The following is a 17,770-nucleotide window of genomic DNA, read 5'->3' as shown; positions in this document are numbered from 1 at the left end:
TGTCTGTATTCCTAGCGCTTTTGCAAGCACACGCCTTGCCTGCCAGAGAAGCCTCACAAATAAAACATAGGAAACCACTGGGAGATTACCTTATTGCATTGCTCAACACATCTGTCTGATGGTAGTTATTACCTGCATAGAGGGGATAGAAGAGGCGGGAGAGGAACAGCAGAAGGAACATGTACCAGGCTCTTAAGCCACTGCAGTTCATGATTTATTAACTTAAGCCAAAATGCCTTTGACTTAGGCCGAACTGCCTTTGACAAAGTCACTGGGTAGACAATTAGGATCAGTAAACTTATTTCAGTTGATCCAAAAACCACCAGAGTTTTTTGAAATAAGTTTCAGAAATAAAATACATCTTTAAATCATCAGATACAACACTAAACCCAAATAAGCCTCTTTTTTTTTGGCAGAACCTTAACTGACAAAGCCTTCATGTTGTTTTAAACCAACTTAGAAGACAATTCATAACAAAGTGACTTAGCAGAGTAGGAAAGCCTTCGCTAGAAGACCCACTTTAAGTAAACTGACAGATTAATTCTGTCATGTTCAGTCACAGTGACTGACATCTGTTCTGAACCAACTTGCCCACCTGAGCTCCTGCAATGCCAAAAGCCATTGTCCCTGAGGCACCCAGAAAGTCATTCAAGCTGAAACAGCTGCACAAACTGAACAAAATAGCAAAATACCTTCAAATACCTTCATAATACCTTCTATTCCTTACTTTTATCTGCCTATGTTAGAAACTTGGCGGACATGGTTAGAGAACTTTCCCGGAGATCCCACCTGTATCGCGCCTGGTTCATTGTAACATTCCTTCTACGTGCCAGAGACGTTGCACATGAACAGAAGTTTCCACCCAGCAAGCGAGTGTGCTGCCTCTGAGGACTGAGATGCTAAGCAGATCTCTCCATACAATTACTCACCCCAGGAAAGAACAGGAGCAGGAGGGACAAGAAGAAATTAGGAGTGAGCTATGCTGACAAGGAAGAAGGTGGTGGAAGGTTTTTAACTCTTAGGATAGCACATCTCAATCCGTGAGGTGTGCCACATTTGTCAGGAGCAAATACAGGACTCGAGTACTAAGAGGAAGCGCAAAGTAATTCTTGTGTGGACTGAAGAGACTGACGATCAGTGCACCAGCATGCACACCTTAAAATCTGGAGCTGTTCTTGAGTGTGAAAATTCCCTTGGGATGGTGTATTGAAAATTACATTCTCTGAGAAACTTAGTCAGTAGTATTTGAAGTTGATTCTTAATACAGAATGCACAGTTTCAACAACTTTAGCCTCAATTCCTATGTAACACAGTTTCACAGGTATAAAAGATTAATAATATTACCTCTTATATTCACAGGCATTCTATGGAGATCAATTAAATTCAGAAGCATTTGCGAAGCACGCAGAAAACATGACAACTAACCAAGAAAGAAATTAAAGCGTTCTGCTTAGTACGAGGTTTGGACAGCATACCTTAGATAAGACCATACACTGGGTGTGAAGAAAAACAAGCAGTTCCATGAGCAGCACGGATACAGATACCTGATTTCTTTTAGGCTTATCTCACCATTGATTAATGTCTGTTTCTAGTCAACTGGAAGCTTATACAGTCATCTTTCAACTTTCATCTTTCATGCACAATGTTCACACACAGTAATCTTTCAAAACCCTCATGTATTTCTTTTCTCTATTGGCACTCATTTTTCACAAAGACTTAAAGGAACATACATTTGAGACCCTGGCTCATTCATCCACTTTCGACAGGTGAGCTTTAAAGTTAGGCTAATTTTATGAGCATGACAGCATTAGTCTTATTTTCAGTTTTTAATACCGCTTTCTAATTACCTAGTATTTGCATTTTACTTTAATTTGTTCCTAGTTTTACACCTGAATAGGGAAAATTGCACTAATTATTTTACATTACAGAAACTACTGAGAACAACCAGGAACACAAACAGTTCACTTCTATCATCTATAATTTGTGTTGTAAAACAGACTGACTTGGGATACTGTGATTTTTTGGAGTTGCTGTGGTGTAATAGTTTCAGAAAAATAGTATTTTTATTACTGTTGTCAGTTCTCTTCAACTGTGCATTCTTTCCTGAAACAATTTAAACAGATACTGTATTAAGAACAATTAGAACTAACATTGCCTGTCATTGCAAGCTACACAATTACAGTTTTAGCATGTTTTAGACAACGCATTTTTATCTTTTACTTCTAAGAGTTCACTAGTGCAAGACAGAAGACCAACGTGATTTGATCTTAATATACTGTTATTCCTCTTCTGTTTTTAAGAGCATTTCATTTATTTGTTGCAAGTAATATTTGCACCTTTGGTGAAAATTCTCTACTCAAGATTATAAAAATAATTTGCATCTTATGCTTCTACATTCCCTGCTTCTCTATTTGAGAGCATATACAATTATCCAAAGAAATGAAATAATAGGTTGTTTGGGGTTTTTTTAAGACACTTCTCCCCCCAGCCCTACAAAGAGGAATCACACCTGCTACTGTGCAAAGCAGCAATGCAGGAATGTTTTGGAGTGTTTTGGAGTGGTTGTCTTTGCTTACTCTGTAACACAGCCACAGTCCATAAGGACTCAAAGTGGCAGGGTCAGCTGATTTCAGCCCAGCTTCCTCCTCCCTCCTTCCTCTTTTTCCTTCTGGATTCACCCATATGAAAATATAAACAAATTGCTTCCCCTTCTTACTGCTTGAAAAAAAATCAGTATTCACTGTTAGCTAACTAAACAAGGGGTGGGCTGTCTTCCTTATTCTCATCACTGCCTGGTACTACCATGATTGCTAGTAGGACATTTGGGACTACAACACGGAGTAGAGATGTCAAAAGAACGGTACACAGTGTGGTGAGCTCTTATCTCCAGACCTCTTAATTTCTGCTCCACTGTTACTCTCTTCCTATTTTATCCATTTGTAAGCTGCCTTCTAGGATATGAACCTTTTGAGAGAACACTATCAGATACAATATCATGCTTATACCAACATAATAAATCCCACAATCTAATTGAAGCTTCTAGAAATTAGTGCAAAATAAAGTAGTATGAACTATCCGCCAACTGTCCTTGGGCGATGCACAGAAAACAGAGAGACTAACGAACGGTAATTATGAATACATATATATATATTCTCCAAAGGTATATGTATAGGTGTGTGTACATATATATATTTACAAGTTATCACATTTGTTTATTTTCATTCAGATTCCTCATTAAGGCTGATTTTCCAATCCTCCTGCTGAGGGTAGCTGCAAAGGAAAGTATCTGTTAGGGGAATGGAAACCCCAGTGACTGGACAAGCATTTATAATGGCCAAGGAGAACAGACCACTGATCATGTGCAAGGAAACCCTCTCCTGAAGTGCTGTTCAGGGGAGCAAAAAACAACAACAAAATCTCACAACTCTCAGAGAACCTGGAAAGTTGGAAGATCTCCTAGCTTCCTGAGTTCTGGGTTAGGTTAAAATAGCAGCAGTTCACAACTGCAGGATTGCAGCCCAGCAATTCCATGGGCAAGGATCTCTCAGGAAGGAAGTTTATTGACATTCACTGTGGGGACAAGGAAGCAAACAGGTATTCTGTAACAAATCCGCTGATTCAGACTCTGATATCCAAGGCTGATCTCAAAGGCTGCTCAGAAAGACAAAAAGGCTGATTTCAGCTGGGATCTTGCATAAAAGTCCTTGAATTTCACAACAACCTGGAAATCACAAAGGGAAGCAAGTGCCACAGAACACTGGGGACGCTTTGCTGACCAAGATTATCTCAGAGTGGTTTTATGTCATACAAAGGGCCAATATAGAATAATAATTAAAAAAAATAAAAAAAGTCCTGGTTTATTTTACATGACAAATACAGCACTTTGGAAATCACTTAATGAGGGCTAAACAAATAATAGAGGAAAGACTCCTGAACTTATTTTCTGCAGAATGCAGAAGTTTAAAAGAAAATAAGAACAAACTAAAAAAAACCTTGGGCATTGATTACTATGAAGCTTTTTTTTGTGCAAGTAAACACAGAACTGTCTTCATGAGTCTGAAGATGATCGATACAGCAAGCACAAGTTTACCTTGTTTCAAGTCCATTCACTAACAATTTGTATTTACAGTTCCACAATTATTGAAGCCCTTTTCACAAAGACGTTTCTTAACTATAGTATGTGGTTTTAATGAGGTTAACATCACCTGGCTAAGATTTCAGAAGGCAAGTATACATTTTTCAGTACCACATTTGTTTTACGCAGAGCCTTCTCATTTAAACTGTTTCCTACTACAGCCTCTAAACACTTCGAAATGTCTTCTGCTAGGAAATAGACGCAAAAGCAGCAAACCAGTACCATTTTAATACTTCTCAGCAAAGAGCTATATTGCTGTTATTGAGAAGGGAAAACAAGCATTATGATGCTGATAGAACACACTAGAGACAGATACACCAACTAAATGTAAATTTCCTGAAGTTGGGAATAGCTTCCTACAGTTAAGAATGTGTTCCTGCAGTTAAAAAAAAACATGTACGGTATTACTATAGTTCTCACAGCCTTCTTTTGCCAAGTGTTCACCTGGTTCACCCAAGTTTTCCAGTTATTTGATTTCTACCTAAAAGGAGATATTTTTAATGTTTTTTGAGCAATCATCAAAATTTAGGAGGCCTTTTTTTAACTTGAAGAATTAAGATCATCCTAAAACTGAAGGTTACTTCAAATAATGCCAGCACCAAACCTCAAACTGGCACAGCTGCAGTCTTCATTGAGGACCAGATCCTTTGAACAGTTTAAGAAAAGAAGGCAACATCACAGTTTTTATGTTGGAAAAAAATGCTTTTTGCATGCACACATTTTTTTTTTTTTTTTTACCAAAAAAAAAAAACCAAAACCACACACCAAAACTTTATGTCCCTGGGGTTTCACTTCATATTCTTCACGCTTGGCATCAACAACATTCTTACTTCAAAATACCTTTTTAAACAGCAGTTACAATAATTAGGACGTTTGAATTAATAACATCCCCTTTGCTGTTTTGTCACTGGATGACTCATCCTAAAGCAATATAAGTTGTTTCAAGAAGTGTAACATCCTTATTAGTGTTAAACAGTAAGCAATGTGTAGTAACGCTAGTAGGTCAATACACTATAGATCTAAAAAAGCCTGTGAACCATAGGTAAAAATACATGATGCAGTATCTTCTCACTGAAGACAAATGCAAAAAGTAGAAAGTCCACCTTGTTTCAAATTATAACATTAAGTATGATGTTCCAGCCCTACAGAGCTTCTCATAAAACATACAACAAAGTTAATACCAACTTTTGTCATGATTGGGTTTCATCATCAAGCTTTTCTTCCAAGTGCCACATGGCTCTATTGAAGCATCACTATTCCTACATTTAATCCATTTTAAAGACTACTGACTTAAACTGACATTTTGGGAAAAGCAAGGAAGCCAATCTTCTTGTTGAGGTATTGACTGAGGTTTTCTACTAACATCTATACTACATAAAGCTTCTGAATAGCATACAAGCAAGCAATTCCCTAGAAGACTTGCACCAGGGAGCTCACGTTTGCAAGAGAACCTGCCAAAGCCCTACAAGAGATCTCGAACAGCACAGGGACAAGAATATAGCTCATTTGGCTAACATACTCAATTTTCTACTGTAAATTACAGTTTCCGTTACAATCGAAAAGCTGCTTGCCATACTGCCAAGAAAGAGCCCATGAGTATCCACTTCTGGAAGGGCAGAACGCACACTGTGCACGTTCTCAGTAAGAAGGCCTTAGAGCAAAGGGGTATTTCCAGAGGCTCTGCCACTTGAATGAAGAGCTGAAAGCAAGTGTATCAGAAGTAGGTAGATCAGCTGTGCATTTCCTGGCAAAGGTCTAACTCCGGAAAGCGTATTGACCATGCAATAAGAAACATGCCAAACAAAGCACTGCCCCATTACGTTGAAGACCCATCACTTCTCATTCATCACAAGCAAGAAGGTCAGTGTCTGAACACCTTCCAGCAGTAAAGTCAGATGAGAAACAGACTGCTGGATTTCTTACTCTCAGGGCAGTGCCCAGCTGAGGCTGCCTGCCCTGATGCTTTTCTGGCAAGCTGTATTCTACAGAGTTAAATCACACCTGTCAGCAAACACACAAGTTCTACAAGCTCTCCCATCCCTACAGCCAACAGGAAAAGGTCTTGCACAGTCATTCCCAGCACAAGGAGCGAGAATTCCAGCCCGAGTAGGACACTGCTATTGGTAATGTACATAGTTGTTTCCCTTGCCTTCCTGGACAACGATTTTGCATTTCCAGTGCCACCAAAGTGCATTTCCTACACTAAATGGAAATTGCCTAACACAGTGAAAGACATCTCTTTTTGCATATTGGATGGGTCCTTTCACTTGAATAGAGTATCTGGTCAGTGGTGGAATTATCTATTTCTTCAGTAAGAAACATCTCCATGGAGTATATAATGAAAAGCCAAGCACACATGGATCTGAGGTATAATTCAGCAGATATCAGCATAAAAGAAAGCGAGCAGCTTGGCCAAGAGGTCTAATTTTCTTAGCCTCCAGACAGGATAGGCTCCGCTCCCTTTGGGAACCAGGAAAAAGCTGTACTTTGTTGTCATTTACAGCTGACAGGAAAAGCCACCTTTCTAAAGCAATATCCTAGGAAAATGACCTCTGAAACATAAAAGGGAGTTTAAATGAATGGAACTTGCAGTGATCTCGGTCTACACTCAGTGCAATTTCTACTTGCACTAGCAGTTCTCCCAGGTCACAGAAACCTGAAGAGAATAAACTGCAGTGGAGGATCGCTTCAGCTGTGGGTCACTGACATAACTTCGGAGACTTTTGTGAAATGGAAAGAAAAAGCCACACAGTTAATGGAGCTGCTGCTACTTCTTCCTCCAAGGCTGGACTGCAACTTCTTAGGACATATATATGTATACGTATATATGAAAGACTCAGAGAAAACTTAGGCAAGCAGGACCAACAGGTGGCAGAACAGTGAGTTGAGCAGTTATAAGCCTGAAATACCTGTAGCCAGTGCTTACGAGGGAAAGGTGAGACACGACATGCCCACTGATTACAGGCTTGGAATGCAGTGGTTAGCAGAAGGATTTAGGACTGCAGGATATGGCAGAACCTTAATACATCAGCAAGAGCAGACAACTCGCAGAACCATGGATTTGCTCCATAAAGATGGCAATTTTGAGGCTGGAGAAAAATCTCAGGTGTCCTCTAGGCACCTGCAAAGCAGACCCTACAGAAAGTGAATACAAAAGAGCATCAAGGTTTGTTGGTAGCCATAAAGATCCATGAAGTCTCAAGATAAGCAGAATAGGATGCCCTAACTGGACGCTTCAAAGACTGTGGTTCTCTGTGGAATAAAGCTCTCTAAACCCAGCATTTTGCCCTGTAATGACTGTGTGCTTCTAGATGCTTGCCTTGTTCACGTACATTTCTCTAGCAGCCATTTCTGACTATTGTCAGATGGGACAGTGGACTACATAGACCTTTTATCCGACCTAGTATCATTGTTCATATGGATGTTATGGGAAACTCCTCACTTCTGAAAGAGACTATGACTTGACTAATTTGTTTAAGAAATACATTTGGCATCTACACTAATGTTCTTCATTAGACTAGGACCTGAGCAGTCAAGCATCTGAGCAGTCTGCACAACCACGCTATAGAAGCACATATAGATGAGCGTTCAAAGAATGATTCGATCAACATTATTATAAAGACCAGCCAAACATTTAGTCTTAAATTTTCAAAATTCTGACTACAGACATACTGACAGAATAAAAGAAGAGGAGAAACAGATGCACATGTGAACACTCCTCAGTATTTTCCAGAGTGGAAAGGAGACAGTATAAAGCAAGGAATGACCAAAAGTTCTCTGGTTTTGGCATGAGTAAATTTTGTCCGTGTTCCATGTATTTTTTCATCTTAATTTTTGAAGTTTGGCAATACAGGAAAAGGAGGAAAAACACTGTAGTAATTTTTGGGTTTTTTTTAATCTCCTTTACTCCTGAATTTTTAGATAAACTGAAAAAAAAAAAAAATCAGTCGTGCAGTTATTATGTTCTTATTTCCCTTCCCCTGCTCTCCTATCTCCATGTTTTTCCTTCAGAGCACGTAAAGTGAAAGTCTACATGTAAAAACAATTTTACATTTCAAAATATCTATATTCTATTAAATATTACTAAAAGTGGCCCATACTGAAAGAAACAGGACTCCTAGGCATTCAGTTCTGGTACTATATATGTTAGTCTTGCATGCAAAAAACACCATGCTTCAGGTTAAAGGAGATGATAGTATTATTACTTATTCGTGTAATAATAATAAATACTAAGAGTCAATTTCAAGAGATAACTTCCTAAAGGAAGTCTTTTAGGTGGTACTTTCTGATTCATACTGCTATCAATTTTGGCAGTGTTGATCCCGCCCTAAGGGAACCTTTTAAATTTATTAGGAATTCTGAAGATCACATTAGAAAAACAATAAATTGTCAAAACATTAGCTGTATCTTGTTAACATGAAAATACTTAAGGCAGCTTGTTTGGCATGTATATCTTCTTTCAAATTTTATCTTTGCAGTTCACATAAGGGAATGTTACATGAATAGGAACATGAAAAAATTACTTACTCTTAAAAAAATCCCTTACTGAAAGGATCAATTATTCATAAAAAAGCCATACCCAAAGCATGGTATATTTCCACTTAATTATATATTTTTCTGAATGTGTACATGAACCATTAAAAAAGCTGTCACTTCTTTAGCAGTAAACAGTTGCTTTTGTTAGATTACCCCCGCCCTAAAAAAATGCGGATTTCCATGTTCCAAGCTTATAATTAGTAAGCATCATCATTATACTGCTTTGAAGTCTACCATGCAAAAAAAACCTGGCAAGGGTTTTGGCCCTCATTTTTTATCTTTCACAACCAATTTCATACTACTCTGACAGTTTAAGGAATAATAATAATAGAAGTCATTCAGGTGTAATATACACCTCTGTTGAGGTATATGGCTGAGGGCTAGTTCTTTCTAGCCATGTGAAACAGTGCAGAGCTACAGTAAAAATTTCAGCTACACAGACTTAGTATAGAATTTCACAGTATATTTATATATACAGTAAATGATGTGTGGATTCCATCAAAGAGGCACCCATACAGTCATTTTACGAACACAATTGCTACCTCCAGATGTTAATTTTATTTATAACATGAGAGGCCTTTATAAGCTAAATGTACATTCATAAAAACAGACAGATATGCACACACCTTTACATATGAATAATTACATGAAACAAGGTCCCTTGCTGTTTTCAGCTCTGCAAAAATACTGCAGTCATGAATTAAACATCACCTTCCAAAGTTCCCTGTTTTGTGCCTGCTCTGGCAAGGTTTCTGGGAACACCGATAAGAATCTGAATAGCTTTACATTACCTCCAACCTTAGGCCCACCAGCTGATCCTGGCTTTCTTGCACTGTTTGAAGGATTTCCTGGCTTTTTAGGTGCCGGAACCTTGAAGGCTGAAGCAGCTGATGATGGCCTATTTCCATCCACTGACTCTTCATCATCAAAGCTTTTGTCTAGAAAAGTATACATTAAATAAAAATACAACTATTAGAATGAATGTATACTTATTTCCTAATCAACTATTCTGCTTCACATTTCATAGAAATTCACAAAATGTATAAATAAAAACAAATATTTATCACTTTGTCCTCTGTCTCTGACCTAGGAATAAAATGACAATGAGAAATAAACGGCATTTTCTACATGTTAAGTTCTTATAAAATAATATTTTGCCTTCATAATTAACCACTGTAAAACTGAACATAAAAAACGAATCCTACACATTCATTCCCACAAAGGGAAAATATCGTTACAGAGATAGAGTATTTCTGCCCATATTTTCCCCAAAGGAAAGCTCTTAATACAATTTTTATCATTCCAGTCTACCAAAGACAAATGCTTCTCCCTTTTCTTCTTTTACTCATGCATGCATTTTCTGCTACACATCCTCCCACAATGTGTCTAAACCAGCACTCCCTGTCTCTTTCCTTCCACCCAGATTTTTCAACTTACAATCACAGATCCTCTTGCAGATCAGCCGCCTCATTCCTCTGATAGCTCTTCAATCCCCTCACCCTAGGACGGACCCAGCACCTCACATGGCCATACGCAGTAAATTCTCAATACTAATCAAAGATTCTATCAAAAACTGCTCGCAAACACCCTAGATCCACCACTGAGATTTGTGCCGGCATCTTTCTCTCCCTTCCCCGCACTAGGTGCCGCACAACCAATGAGCTGCAAGGTGACATCATCTTCTGGGAGCCACCGCCAGAGGAAAAGGTGAAAATTCTCCATGCAAATAAATTCATTCCCACACACGGTATTTGCCACTATTCCAATCCTTCATTAAAAAAATTAGACAGGCAGACAATACTCCGGGGTTTGCACTCCTCTTTCCTGTAATTTCAGGTTTGTGTATTTTTAATCAAGAAAGAAATTAATCTCTAGTGACTAAATAAAATAGTCTCAATACAAAATATTCAGCCTTCAAAAAAAACCCTCAACATATGCCAACAGCAGAACGTAACAGTTTCTCAATCCACTTACGGAAGAAGGATTTATCTACAAGCTTGAGCACGGAAAACGTATCAGCCTATGGTTCCTATAATAAATAAAATGGGCAAGGCTGAGACACAGCTGCACTACAGTAATGGAAGACCAATTTAGCATATTACCTGCTCTAAAACCTGCCATTTCTAAAAAAAAAAAAAAAAAAAATAATTAATTGTGAAGCTTTATCATCTCTGGAACGGTGACTCATATTTACCCTTTGCTTATTCCAAACTTGCTCCCAGTGAAATGTCAACTATGTTTAATAATACAGCCTCCCAAAGGAAGGCAGCTTTCATTAAAAGGGTAAAGCAAGGTTTTGTCCGACAGCATTTGCAGCACCATCAAACGTTAGAACACCCCACATTTAACATGTCCGAGATCACTGCTGCTATAGTTAGTACATTTTGCTAGCATTAGCGAAAACCTGTGTGCTGCACTAACGAATCTTCATGGTTAAAGAAGCAGCAAACCACCGCAAGAATCATCTGGATGTACATCGACAATTTTCACTAACGTTATTTCCTTCTCTCCTACAAATGCTGATTTTTAAGAGAATCTTGCTAAGAATAATCATGTTTGGATATGTAAACTCTCAGAATCGGGGAAAAGGCGTCAGCCTCCCCCCCACCAGCCTGTGCGTTGCCATGGAAACAGCACTCCCGCTCAGCATAGGGGCTGAGGCAGAATACATTTTGATTCCTGATGCTTTTACTCTTAGTATCTTAAATAGAACCAGACATCAAGATTTTTCAGCAGGGAAAACCACTAATCCAAATGCCCGATCAACTGCAATGAACTAAAGACTATAATAGAAATGTAAATAGCAATGGTTGATATCCAGGATACCTGCAACATTACAGGTAATTTTGAAATAGCATTAAGAAATATCTTGTATTTTTAAACAGCATGAAGAGATCAACATTGACACATGAATACGCTATCATAAAACCTGATTAAAAGTGAAAACGTGCTTCTCAAATAAAAATGTTTTTGTTGCTGCATTTTTTTTTTTGGTTTGATAACGAAACAGGATGGACTTTCATGTCACTATCCAACAGCACCACAATGCAGCATTGATATGCAAATATTGCACAAGCAGCCTTTGAAAAAACAAAGTTATTTGCAGCACAATTTTAAAAATAGTAAGTGAGCATTTTGCTCATTTATGCAAAAACTCCTAATCAAGAAAAACCTAAACAACCCCAAACAACAGTGTACTTCGGGAACCAAAGGCTCAGATAAAATAATTTTATCCTTACCAAGCTATTCATTACGGAGTATTGTAGATGGGGAATCATAGAAGTTACTGCTCAACCCCAAAATAGAATTTCAGAAAAATGCAAAGGCAAACATTCCCAGATACTGGCATGTTGTGTAAATTATAGGACGACATATTAAACAACAGTCTTGGTAATACTGTTAAATTACTTTGCCTAGTTAAAGATTTTTTTTTTTTTCACACATTTAAAACACTGTTAACAGTGGATTAAAAACCTACGCTATAAAATAGTTTCATACAGTTCCTTAGTCCACATAAAAATTAGCTTTTAAAATAAATTGTTTTTATCTTAAAATGCTTAAGTATTTTTGAGTAACCTAGAACTGATCTTAACCACTGATACATGGGCATTCTTAACTGGACTTTTTATGATTTATATTAAAATAAGTTAAAAATTAGTACAGTCACTAGAAGTGCTCCAAAATTATAGCACAGTACCATAAATGTATAAAATTAACGGCTGAAAAGGATCTTTTTTAGTTCTTCAAAGGCTGAAGTGATAACACAGCTAAGTTTCTTTTCTTGTGGGGTTATTTGTTTGTTTTTAAATGAACATCAACAGGAAAATTTTGTACTGTCTTTTACAGAAACCAGAGGTCTTCTCCACCCTTTTGGGCCTTTACACTCTTATTTCCCTAGGCTCTACTAACAACATAACCCCAACTGATCTTTAGGGACATTCCATTTTCAGAAAGATACTTAACAGTAATTGTGAAAATCTGAAACCTGAAGTCTGTCTTTATAGCAGTTAATGAAACAAAAGCATTATATTCGCTTCCAGTACGATCTGCTTTCCGTGTGTTCTCACTCATGCGCCACAATACACTTACTTGTATCTCTTACAAAAGCATTTCCACATACTTCAGCATACAGAACCCCAACTCGAGGTGTAACCGCTACTCCACAGGGTATAATCAAGGTGCAGTTCTGCTCAAGCCAGCTGAACTGAACTTGTTTACTACGTGCCTTTGGCCAGCCAGTGGACCAGGGCTGGAGCTCCTACCTGCCAACATGCAGAGCATGATGACAGTTCTACTGTCATGGTAGTTTCATGCAGTCTGCAAACAAAATTAATTTGTACAACAGAAGTCATAAAAGCCTAAATATAATTGATACTTCCAAACAAATCTATCTGAAGGATGCAAACACTTTTTCATTCTAGAATGGCTAGATAATTTTCATTCTAGGTCATTTTAAAGGCCAAACACCACTTCCAGCATATCGGATTTTACATATGCAAATACACCTGACAGCTGAGAAAGCACCAGCCAACCAGCATTTTACAACAAAGTGCTAAGCTACTAAAAACAGGAATAAAAAGCTGTATGAATTGCTAGCAATGTCCAGAACATCTTAAATGAAAAACACAATTAATGAAAAACACTGAACCTCAGTTGCAGAGCATGGAATCTAGTATTGCCAAAAGGTCCTGAAGAAACCTGCTGAGCAGCAAATGTTCTTACTCTGGTACCCAAAGTTCTCTTCCAGATGAACAACTTCAAAGCAGAAAAAAATAGAAAATTCAAGAAAAGGTTGCTCTTATACTCAGAAAGCTAGAAACCCAAGATTCAACTTCCAAGCATTAGAAGTTGTCTCTTCTAATACAGGAAAGAGATCTGTACCACAAAAGAGAGTTCTGCAGGTACTATGCAGCAATCAATGCTATCAATGAACTGTTGTGTATTTCTACAAAACGTTTCAGAGGAGTCAAAGGAATGTTTCTAATAAAAAACCCACCAAACCAGCCTGTATGATATATCAAACCCTAGAGTTTACCACACTTTCAAAACCTGGGGTTTACCAAAGTTATTCTAAGATTAAATAGAGACACAGCTGTTCAATGAGAAACACAGACCAAAATTCTGAACCATCACAAAGTTTTAAATAATAAAATTCTTAAGAAACAATGAAATTTGTACTAAAAATAACTAAAATATATGTGAAATCTTTGTGCCTTGTAGCATTATTCTTGGGGACCAGATTACATATATGTAGTATCTGTTTTTTAAAGTATTCGGAGATACCAGAGGATAAGCATTTACAATCAAACTTGATACTCAAAGAGCATTCTAGTACTCCCAATGCTAAAAACTACTTCTATGATAAGGTGACCCAATTAGTGGATGAGGGAAAGGCTGTAGACGTTGTCTACCTGGACTTTAGTAAAGCCTTTGACACCCTTTCCCACAGCATTCTCCTGGAGAAGCTGGCTGCTCACAGCTTAGATGGGCATACTCTTCACTGGGTTAAAAAACTGGCTGGACGGCCGGGCCCACAGAGTTGTGGGGAATGGAGTTGATGGCCAGTCACAAGTGGTGTTCCCCAGGGCTCAGTGTTGGGGCCGGTCCTGTTTAATATCTTTATCAATGATCTGGATGAGGAGATCAAGTGCACCTTCAGTAAGTTTGCAGACGACACCAAGTTGGGCAAGAATGTTGATCTGCTGGAGGGTAGAAAGGCCCTACAGAGGGACGTGGACAGGCTGGATCAATGCACCAATGCCAACTGTATGAGGTTCAACAAGGCTCAGTGCCGGGTCCTGCACTTGAGTCACAACAACCCCATGCAATGCTACAGGCTGGGGGAAGAGTGGCTGGAGAGCTGCCTGGTGGAAAAGGACCTGGGGGTGTTGGTTGACAGACAGCTGAACATGAGCCAGCAGTGTGCTCAGGTGGCCAAGGGGGCCAAGAGCATCCTTGCTTGGATCAGAAACAGTGTGGCCAGCAGGACGAGGGAAGTGATCGTCCCCCTGTACTCGGCACTGGTGAGGCTGCACCTCAAGTACTGTGTTCAGTTTTGGGCCCCTCACTACAAGAAGGACATCAAGGTGCTGGAGCGTGTCCAGAGAAGTGCAAGGAAGCTGGTGAAGGATCTGGAGAACAAGTCCTATGAGGAGCGGCTGAGGGAGCTGGGGTTGTTTAGTCTGGAGAAGAGGAGGCTGAGGGGAGACCTTATTGCTCTGTACAACTACCTGAAAGGAGGTTGTAGTGAGGTGGGGGTCGGTCTCTTCTCCCAAGCAGCAAGTGATAGGACGAGAGGAAATGGCCTCAAGTTGCACAAGGGGAGGTTTAGGTTGGATATTAGGAAAGATTTCCTCATCAAAAGGGTAGTCAGGCACTGGAACAGGCTGCCCAGGGAAGTGGTTGAGTCTCCATCCCTGCCACTATTTAAAAGATGGGTAGGTGTGGTGCTTGAGGACATGGTTTAGTGGTGGACTTGGCAGTGCTCAGTTAACATGATGATCTTAAAGGTCTAGGTGCTAGGTTTGATGATCTTAAAGGTCTTTTTCAACCTAAATGAATCTCTCATTGTATTCTATGATTCTAAACAATATATTTACTGCGATTTGGCTATAGAGCAATAAGGGTAATTACAGGTTTATCCAGGGATAAACAGGACTTTAGATCTTTTCCTATCTAGAGAGAAAAATATTTTATTTTTAAAGAAAATTAAATTAAAATATATCTATTGTTACTGCAACTCAAGCCTTTACTTCAGCTGGTCTTAAGATTCATAGAATTAATGTGACATTTAATATCTAACATTCTGTAAGTCACAGTCAATAACAGAAGAAATCTACATGGCTGTAGAAATAGACGATATATATTCCACTCACACTACTGAGAAGCAGCCAATCAGAAGTTAACTGATCTTAAAGCAGATCCCCAAGTAACACCACGGGGGGGGGGGGGGGGGGGGGGATGGATCCCCTGCAGAAACACTGAACTAAAGCTGTCCATAAAAGCAAATCTCGACACTGTATCAGTATTGACATCTTACATACCTAACACTACTAGGGTTGTAAATACCAACTTGCAGTATTTTACAGTAGATTGATGATAGTCAAACCAGAGAACATAGTATCTTTAATAACACTGCTTTTAAATTTTTATTTTTCTTAAAAACGTGCCCTTCCTATATCCATTTTCCTTTCAAGTATCACTAACAGACACTAAATGTTTTTGAACTACTGCTAAGAGTTCCTCTTTCACACCACGAGCTGTTTATAATGACATGATTGCAAAATCATGCCCAAGCAAAACAATGACAAGTAGATGAACTCCTTACATTTCCCAAGTCACTCCCACATCCTGCGCCCACCAAGACACCGACTGCCAGTTTCCCTTCAGTGATTTACAAACACAGACCACATCAATTACTTGGAACATCTGGGACTGGATCGTTAGCTCAATTCCACATGAACTGGCACAGCCTACAACAATTGCTGTCAGGCATGAAAATGAAGCTGCAAGCACTACAGATGCATCAGGTTTGTTGATCCTTCTAATCCATACTTCAAGCCAATGCCCCACATCATTTAGTGGGCACTTTATCCCTTACACATCAGACATTCCATACAGCCTGAATCTGTTTGTCCTAACACAAAGGACAGGATTCATTTGCCTAAGCACAGTCATCTAAAACCAGTTTAGACAGTCCTGGGTATCGTGTCTGGCCGCCAGCTGACATTCCAGAAGGGCACAGATCTCTTGCGGGTCTCATGTCAGCCTTGTTTGCTCCATGTGGCTAGTGTGGATACTGCCAGGCACCTCAAGGGGCATTAAGACTCCTATGTCTGGGCAGCTGAATTGCACCTAGGATGCTTTAGATCTCCTGTAAAGGCATAATTCCTGGGCATTGGCCCTGTGCCACAGCAGGTGCTGGGATCTTGAACCATTAGGACACACATTCTCATTCAAAAACAAAAATCTGCTTGCCACAACGATGGAGCCTGGTCCTGCAGAAGACGACAGTGTAGTGACAGAAGTAACATGAGGCCACTTACTGATGGATTTAAGTTTACTTCATGGAACCTCCTGTTTCTCTTGGCATTTAAGGACATGGACCTGTTGGAGAGGGTCCAGAGGAGGGCCACAAAAATGATCAGAGGGATGGAGCACCTCTGCTACGAGGAAAGGCTGAAAGAGCTGGGGTTGTTCAGCCTGGAGAAGAGAAGGCTGTGGGGTGACCTTATTGCAGCCTTCCAGTACTTAAAGGGGGCTTTTAAGAAAGATGGGGACAGACTTTTTAGCAAGGCCTGCTGCAACAGGACAAGGGGTAATGGTTTTAAACTAAAAGAGGGTAGATTCAGACTGGACATAAGGAAGAAATTTTTTACAATGACAGTAGTGAAACACTGGAACAGGTTGCCCAGAGCAGTGGTAAATGACCCATCCTTGGAAACATTCAAGGCCAGGCTGGATGGGGCTCTGAGCAACCTGATCGAGTTGTAGATGTCCCCACCAATGGCAAGGGGGGGATGGACTAGATGACCTTTGAAGGTCCCTTCCACCCCAAAGCACTCTATGATTCCTGAAGGAGGCAACTGTACCTATGATTCAGTGCTGGCAAACAGTTCTTACGTTCTGTGCAACATATTCTGATGCTCATCAGCAAAATCTCAAGCTCTTACCAAAAGAGAGTCCTTTTTCCACTGTAACCTCACAGGGCGAGGCAGGGCAGTGGGGGTGTAAATAAAAAAATACCAATGACAAAAGTAGCTCAATAATACAACTTGGCCCAAAAAAAACCCCCGATGTACTAAAGCCAATTGTGAAGCCAAACGTTTCCTTCACATGCTAGTTTTTCAGGCAGTTCTAGTGGACTAGTATCTTTAAAAAAAGAATAAAAAAGGAGCAAGCACGGGGAATAGCAGTCAGTAACAGGAATGAGGCAAATATTTATCAGTTAAATTTATGCTGCTGATCCAATGTCAAATTCTGATAAAGTTGCCCTAACTTTTCAACAAGCAAAGAAGAGTACAGCTCTCCTACATTCCACTGATCAGCTACAGCACACCTAAAGAGGTTCATGCCAGATGTTGGGGTTTTTTTGTTGGT

General features: G+C 39.4%; 1 protein-coding gene across 43 annotated transcripts in view; it reads right to left on the bottom strand.

Moving 5' to 3' along the window:
• CLASP2 (cytoplasmic linker associated protein 2) overlaps window positions 1-17,770 on the bottom strand; it is a 155,474-nt gene that overhangs the window by 83,996 nt on the left and 53,708 nt on the right. For 34 of the 43 annotated variants that reach the window (XM_087768310.1, XM_087768331.1, XM_087768312.1 and 31 more), the window contains one exon: window positions 9,463-9,609. In XM_087768310.1, coding sequence (XP_087624436.1) covers window positions 9,463-9,609 — 147 coding nt within the window. Of the gene's footprint in view, window positions 1-9,462; window positions 9,610-10,108; window positions 10,301-17,770 lie in introns of those variants that run through there. The other 9 variants (XM_087768599.1, XM_087768581.1, XM_087768591.1 and 6 more) reach the window with 4 other exon arrangements.

Source organism: Nipponia nippon, unplaced genomic scaffold, assembly GCF_047370975.1.
Source record: "Nipponia nippon isolate SJK-2023a ecotype South Korea unplaced genomic scaffold, ASM4737097v1 scaffold_1, whole genome shotgun sequence".
NCBI classification, from domain to species: domain Eukaryota; kingdom Metazoa; phylum Chordata; class Aves; order Pelecaniformes; family Threskiornithidae; genus Nipponia; species Nipponia nippon.
The sequence above is the reverse complement of the archived record's forward strand: the minus strand, read 5'-3'. Positions and strand labels throughout refer to the sequence as shown.